General features: G+C 37.6%; 1 protein-coding gene across 1 annotated transcript; it reads right to left on the bottom strand.

Annotated features, from left to right (window-relative positions):
• Positions 1–500: 500 nt before the first annotated feature.
• LOC125261821 (olfactomedin-4-like) lies at positions 501–6,412 on the bottom strand. The gene is made up of 5 exons (XM_048180367.1): positions 6,234–6,412; positions 5,951–6,118; positions 4,905–5,117; positions 4,687–4,831; positions 501–1,395 (listed from the first exon to the last, which is right to left on the bottom strand). The coding sequence occupies exons 1-5, from the start codon at positions 6,285–6,287 to the stop codon at positions 590–592; spliced, it is 1,386 nt and encodes a 461-aa protein (XP_048036324.1). The 5' UTR covers positions 6,288–6,412; the 3' UTR covers positions 501–589.
• Positions 6,413–7,874: the final 1,462 nt, after the last annotated feature.

Genomic DNA, 7,874 nt, shown 5'->3' with positions numbered 1-7,874 from the left:
TGCAGAATCAACTAAAATCACCACGTGCCACTGTTTTCTGTTTGCCTCATCACTGGTTTGTTCTAATGCTGGATTTGTTATCATGCATGCTGTTTTATAAGGTAACTTTTCTGGTGATGCAGAGAAGGTGTGTGTGTTGCTTCAGTCTGAAGATGGACTGGACTGCATCTCCCAGCATGCATTGTGTGCAGAGAGACCAATCAGATGCTTGTACTTCCAGACTTCAAGACAATGTTTGATTAAAAGTCCTTTTTTGTTAATCTAGTTGATCAGCAGTCATGAATGGCAAGTCAAAATGCTAAAACTTTGAAGAAAAGACTTTGATTTAGGCTGTTCCTGTTGACAGTGTGAGTTTGTTTTAGATTTTTATTATGCATTTTAATTTATCAGCTGATGCACTGCTTTTATATTGCTGCTTTCACAAATGGTTCACAAATGTAAATGTTTGGTAAACATGCACAACATTGACACTCAAGATTATAACATGCAAGAGGTTGATGCTTGTGTATAACTTTATTGTAATATTTGCATTTCCACAGGGAAGATTAAAATTGTCATTTATCAGTAAAGTTTGAATGTGGTAGTTTATCTAATCAGCCTTGAACTTCACATTGTAATACACATAGTATCCGTTGTTGTACATGTAAAGTCTCTGATCGGCAGGATTGTAGTCCAGGTACACATAAAAATCCTGGAACTTCTCAAAGTGAATGCTAACGTGGCTTTCCTCATTTTTATTGGTGTCATAGGTGTAAAAGATCTCCTCTGTTTGCGTATCTACTGACCTGGTTGCATACAGGACGCCACATATCATGAACGCGTTTGTGATTGAGTTCTTGTATTCGCTGGTCTGCCAAACCTCCTCTACCTCAAATGTCTCCTCATTGATCTTCCCTAAAACCAGTTTACCATTTGATTCCTCTGTGGCGTAAGTTACCCACAGGCCAGACTCATCGGCTGCGAAATCCAGGTTCTGGTTGGCCGAGTAATGATATGAGAATCTGCTGCTGGCCTTGGGAATCGCCTTGAAGTTAGCAGTTACACTGGTCATGTTGAACTTTGCCATACCAAAAGTGCTTCTGAACTGATAGTACATGGTGTTTTCTCGCACAATGTAGTTGTTTCCAGTGCCTTGCCAATCATATTGATATCTGACGAAAAGCTCATGTGTCTTAAAGGCCTGTCTCATGATCAGTTTGTAGTAGTCAGTGTACTGTGTGATTTTAGTGACCAAAGTGTCGGTAAAGCCGTAGTACCAGTACATGTTCTCAGAGCCAGGCAAGGGCTTGGAGTCTTTACCCCATCCTCCATACTTGAAACCTCCATTCAGGTTTGCGTTTAGCTGGCTGATGATGGGTTTTCCAATCCTGAGAATGCCTTCATGCTTACAGGACCCTAGAAGAATTAGCAATAAATGAAGTATTGGTCATGTCACCTTATGTAGTTAACTAATGTTAACAAATGAAACCTTACTGTAAAGTGTTTCCAGTATAATTAACATTAAACCAGGTCATAAAACAAAGTTACATCAAATCTCATCTTTCTTTCTTTTTTTTTTATCTGATCATTCCTCATTATGATTATAACCTGGCCAAGTTTTAGGACTGTGAGTTGGGCAGCATCATCTTATAATGGTTGGTTAGACTTGATTCAATTCATGATTCATGTTCTCAATTCAGTTCAAAAGCAATTTTTGCTAATTCAGAACAATTCACTTTGAATTGTAATGACATTTTATTTGATTCAAATAATAGCCTATGAAAATTCATTAAGTGCATGGACATTTCCTTTACCTAAATTTTCTTAAAGTGTGTGCAAGATTTCTCCAATCATTTAGTGCACTTAAACCCCACCCCTGCAAGCTCACCCCCTGCATACTCTTTAGAAAGCCACGCCCACATATCAACATCCAATCAACATCCAATGTATAAAATCAAGTCCCCACCCTGCATTTTTCTTTGTCAATAATCCATTACACTTATATACATCACAATACAGAAGATCCCCCCACAATGTTGCCCATGGTTGACAGCAAGTTCGACCATTCATGGCATAATTGGTATCATTGTTTTCGGTATGATTCAATTACAATAGGCAAAACTAATCAAAAGATATATATATTTTTTTAATTCCATTTTTGACTAGAAGCTGGTTTTGTCTCAACTTTTTCAGTACCTTTAAGGTATTGTGCTAACACATACCTAGTTTTGATGTGATATGTAATGATATGCTAATCCATTCATAAAATATAGCATTTTACTCAAAATTCAAAATGGTCGACATAGGAACACTGGATATCGTTCGACTTTGGTACAGTATGCTACACACCAAATCTAAAGAGGCCAATCTTGTGATTTTGGGTCAAACTATTCAGAAGTAATAAGCAAAAACTGACATTTTTCATATTTCCTGACCATTGAGTAGGGTTGTGCCAAAACTGTGCAAATACCCTCAGGTCATTCTTGTGATGAAATGTACCTAGTTTGGTCTGAATAAGCTAAAGCATTGTGGAGATATAGCCTTGCATTCATTTTGGATCATCAAATTTTTATTTTTTTTTGGTTTTCACGAATGGTTTAAATAAACTTGAATTCCATAACTTTTTGTCAGCATGGTGTGAAGATTTGATTTTCATAAAAATTGGATGAATGGTCTAGGAGGAGTTGGAAAAAATAGAGGTACATCCCAATTTGCATACTTGTGCTCTATTCTATGCCATTTTGTAGTGTAAATAGTGTGATTTGCCACTCTCACAGCAGCATAAAATCAATCGTTGGAATTCTCCTCACATAATGGACAGATGAACATGGACAGTGTCTTTGTTGGACATTATTTCAATGGAACTCTCAACTTCTCATATGGATGGATCCAATGTTAATACTAAATTTATGGCATGCTTCTTTTGATATTGTCTCAATTTTTTCTTTACATCTATGTAAACTTTTTTTATATATAATTAATTTATTAATTTTGTCTTCCTTCTGTGTTTGTATTATATTTCTATTTTCTTGAAGTCTACCAGGGATGGGATGGTTTGGGGTGGGTTCTAGATTTGTATAATTGTATTCTTTAATTTGGTTGCCTTTAAAAAAAAAAAAAAATCAATAAACGGTTGTTAACAAAAAATAAATAGTGCGATTAGTGTGCTCGCACTGGAAATTCCAAAAAGAAAAAGTGCACTTTAAATACCCGGAATGATGCACTTAATTAACAGAAAATATTAAGTGTGGAATGTTGTACACTTCATGCACTGAACTGTCCCGGCTTTACTTACATAGCAGAGGGGGAGGGGCATCAGACTCTGATGTTATGTGAACTAATCCTTTAAGTCATTTAGTTATTTAATTTAATTAAAATTTCCTGATAATTTACTGTCATCCAAGATGTTCATGTCTTTCTTTCTTCAGTCAAAAAGAAATGAAGGTGTTTGAGGAAATCATTCCAGGATTTTTCTCCATATAGTGGACTTCACTGGGGTTCAACGGGTTGAAGGTCCAAATGTCAGTTTCAGTGCAGCTTCAAAGAGCTCTACATGATCCCAGACGAGGAATAAGAGTCTTATCTAGAGAAATGATTGGACATTTTCTAAAAAAAAATTAAAAATTATTAACTTTAATCACAAATGCTCGTCTTGCACTGCTCTGTGATGCACCACACATTACGTAATCACGTTGGGAAATTGTCACGCATGACGTGGGTGGAAGTACCGATCCAGTGTTTACAAAGCGAACGTGCAAAGACTGTCAAACTGCCTTTACAAAAAAAGGTAAAACAACGATGTCGGACAATTTTGAAGTTGGAGGAGAAAATGAGTTTTTCGCCCTACAGCGAATGTGTGAATGTGTTGTGGATGCACGTCACAGAGCTAGAAAATGGCTGATTATTTTTTTTTAAAATGACAAATCGTTTCACTAGATAAGCCCCTTATTCCTCGTCTGGGATCATGTAGAGCTCTTTAAAGCTGCACTGAAACTGACATTTGGACCTTCAACCCGTTGAACCCCAGTGAAGTCCACTATATGGAGAAAAATCCTGGAATGTTTTCCTCAAAAACCTTTATTTCTTTTCGACTGAAGATAGAAAGACATGAACATCTTGGATGACATGGGGGTGAGTAGATTATCAGGAAATTTGAACTCTGAAGTGAACTAATCCTTTAAACCTTTGGCAACTAATTCATACACTAGATTGTTGAGTATATAGTGCAGAGTATAAGTATATAGTGTGTCATTTGGGACACAACTTCAAAATTTCAGAAAAAACTCATGACAGAAATTGACTTAGTGACGTAGGGTGCAATCGAATCACCTTGAGCCAAATCAAAGGAGAACGAATTTTGTTTATAGCCCTTAAGGTTTAAAAGTTATTAGCATAAACATGAATACAAGTTTGGGCTGTTGGTGGAACTAAAGGGATTGAGTTAGAGACTTCAAATTTGCTGTGGATAATGTTGAGACTGTGTGTCAAATTTCATAACTTTCCCTCAAGTGGTTTTATGGGCTGCCATAGACTTGATCAGAAGAACAATAATAATAAGAAAATGAATGCATACAAGAAATACCTATGCACGTTTGGTGCTTAGCCCCTGATAAAAGCATAAAATCATTCCCTTTGCACGTATCATATAAAACACTTCAGATAGGCCAAAGGTGTATCATTTTCTCAGAAAAATGAGTGTTAGCCTACCTATTTGTGCATTAGAGTGATCATCCTTATCATCTTGACATTTCTCCAGTTTCCTCTGAAGTTTGGCGAACTCAATGCGAATCACTTCTAAGTTGCTCCGGTCGTAGCTTTCCAGTTGGTCGACAATTAAACTCATATTGCGAATCTTACAAAGAAAACAAATTAGAACCATGCAAACACTATAACGACATGTTTTGTGTAAGTGAAGGAAGTTTCACCTCTATGTAAAGACTCTCAAAGGCAGGTGAAGAGGAGTTTAGAGATGTTTTCAGTTGTGTGACCAGAGCCTCAAACTCTCTGAGCTCAATGCGGAGGAGCTCGAAGTCCAGTTTGATGTACTTGTCCGGGCCACTCTCCAGATTCTCCACACGACCCGTCAGGTTGGAGAGCTGGCTGAGAAGAATGACCAGCTGTACCTTCAGACTGCTGACCTGAGCAGTAGATCAAAATGCATTGATTTCAGGGCCAGCGGAAGCACTGGGCAAACTGGGCAATTGCCTAGGGCACCAGACCACGACAAGTGTCAAGAGCTTTCCCAGCAACGTGTGTGATTCACCTGCCCTGTGTCTCTAGGTCGTGGATCAGTATATCATGTAAATGAATGTGGCTGATTCCCTGATCAGTGCCCTGACTAATGAACTAGGGAGCTGATTGAGACGCACCCGTGGTTAGGTACATCTACCGGGAAAATGTTTTGGATTTTTACCCAAATCTTAGCGTTGCCCTGCACTTATTGTTAACTGTGCCGGTAACTGTGGCATCAGGAGAGAGGAGTTTTTCGTATCTCAAACTTGTGAAGAACTATCTGCGATCGACAATGTCACAAGATTGTTTGAATGTATCGGCCGAATTGAGCACCAAATCTGTCATAAATTGGATTACTCCAAGATAATTGAAGAATTTGCAGCAGCCAAAGCAAGAAAGGTCCTCTTTTAAATGGCGAGCCAACTGTATTAATTCATTACACCTCTCTTAAGTCAACAGTAGGGGTCAATATGTGATACATTGGCATTTTTTCTCTTAAAAATTTGAACGTAGGGGGCGGCGTATTCCTATTTTGCCCAGAGCACTGGATTGTTTTCCCCCAGCTCTGATTGATTTGATCGACTTTTAACAGCGAGATGGAGAAACGGGTCTCATTCACTAAGCATGCATGTGCACAAACTTATGTGTGAAAATAACTACAACTGAAATAAAATTAATAACTATACAGACATTTTTTTTTAAAAGAAATCTAAATGAAAATGACAAACAACAAAACTACCTTGTTGATGTGGAGCTTGACTATTACAGAGAGCTGATTTGAGGACGTCTGCATGTGCTCCACACGGTCCGCTGGGAATGAAGTATCGGGCAGGAACACGTTACAAACACACTGTCCAAACTCCCCGATGGAGCCGTCGACGCTGCCAGAGCCCCAATCCTCTAGAGACTGGACAACATTATGGCTTTATTCTTCATTTTAAGATATGTTTGAAAATCAAATCTTTGGAAACAGTTTAGCAATGAATCAAAACTGAGATTGTGAGGGTCAGAGTGACTCTTACCAGCCAGGCGTGAGCAGGAGCCGCAAGCAGGAGGAGCAGCAGGAGATCCATCATGCTTCTCTTTTCAGAATATGTTTCTCTTTCTCAGCTACTGCCTTATATGCAGCATGTTATCAGAACTAATCTACAGCACATGTCTTATTCTCATGCTTATTGTGTTTGACACCCAATGGATGTACAATGACGTTTCTTATAAAGACATATGCACACAGTTCATGTTAGCTTAACACGTATGTGTTTTATCGGTGTATTCTCATAAGAGTCGTAATTGACCTGAGAGGAAACATTGTTTGCCAAACCTGGAGAAGGTTCATGGACTACTGTAATAACATGCCATCACAATGATTATCATTGTGCTGGTGTGATCTAGACCTCTGTCTGTCCATCTGTGTGTCCATCTATTCACCCGTCCATGCTAAAATAATGCAATAAACTCTATGGAGTGTCTCATGAAAAAAAACTGGTCACACTCACAAAAAATTTTTAAATAAAAAATAAATGCATTTTGGGGGTGGCCTTGATAGAGTTAAATTTAAGTGTGCTTTTGCCTATTATCCTTTCAATAAAAAAATTAATCACAGGGAATGTGCCTTTCTAAATTATAAGGTGATTCTGACTTTTTACCTACAAAAACAAAAAACAACAGTATACATTTTTCCTTTATCGGTCAAAAAAAAAATAAAAATAAAAAATGCTTTTTAACCACAAATGCTTGTCTTGCACTGCTCTGTGATGCTACACACATTACGTAATTTTAAAATTAAAATTACCAGCATAATTGTTTTACCTTTTTTTGTAAAGGACATTTGACTTAGTCTTTGCACACTTAGTACTTCCGCCTACGTCACACATGACCTTTCCAACATGATTACGCAGAGCAGTGCAAGATGAGCATTTGTGGGTAAAAAGTATATAAATGTTTATTTTCTTTGAAAATGGCCAATGATTTCTCTAGATAAGACTCTTATTCCTCATCTGGGATCATGTAGAGCTCTTTGAAGCTGCACTGAAACTGACATTTGGACCTTCAACCCGTTGAACCCCAGTGAAGTCCACTATATGGAGAAAAATCCTGGAATGTTTTCCTCAAAACTTCATTTCAACTGAAGAAAGAAAGACATAACCATCTTGGATGACATGGCGGTGAGTAAATTATCAGGAAATTTTAATTCTGAAGTGAACTAATCATTTAATTATACATTTTCTGTATAAGGTAGTTTGTACTAAAAAACATTTAAAGGTATTATCTTTTTAAAAAAAAAAATTTTTCACTGTTTGTCAAAACAATGTTAATATTAGTGAGTTAACAGGTTTTTACAAGAGCAATTTTTACATTAATTTTCTGTTGAAATATTAATTCTTACTGTACAGTGGTGACCATGTTTTTTGATAGTGGGTGATGGGTAAGATGAGCCAGTGAGCAAGCTGAATCACCCCAGCATATATACAGTGGCATGAAAAAGTATGTGAACCCCTTGCAGAATCTGTTTCACCCCTCGGCTCTTAATGCATCGTGTTTCCTTCTGGAGCATCAGTGAATGTTTGAACCTTTTTTAATAGTTGTGTTTGAGTCCCTCAGTTGTCCTCAGTGTGAAAAGACGGATCTCAAAATCATACAGCCACTGCTGGAAAGGGTTCAAA

This window comes from Megalobrama amblycephala, unplaced genomic scaffold, assembly GCF_018812025.1.
Source record: "Megalobrama amblycephala isolate DHTTF-2021 unplaced genomic scaffold, ASM1881202v1 scaffold495, whole genome shotgun sequence".
NCBI lineage: Eukaryota > Metazoa > Chordata > Actinopteri > Cypriniformes > Xenocyprididae > Megalobrama > Megalobrama amblycephala.
This window is presented reverse-complemented; position numbering and strand designations above follow the sequence as displayed.

Coding starts and splice junctions, on each gene's coding strand:
- LOC125261821 (XM_048180367.1), bottom strand. CDS start 6,287: ATGATGGATCTCCTGCTGCTCCTCCTGCTTGCGGCTCCTGCTCACGCC. Junction 5,118..5,950: donor TCAAGCTCCACATCAACAAG/GTAGTTTTGTTG, acceptor TCTACTGCTCAG/GTCAGCAGTCTGAAGGTACA. Junction 4,832..4,904: donor TTGAGAGTCTTTACATAGAG/GTGAAACTTCCT, acceptor TTTCTTTGTAAG/ATTCGCAATATGAGTTTAAT.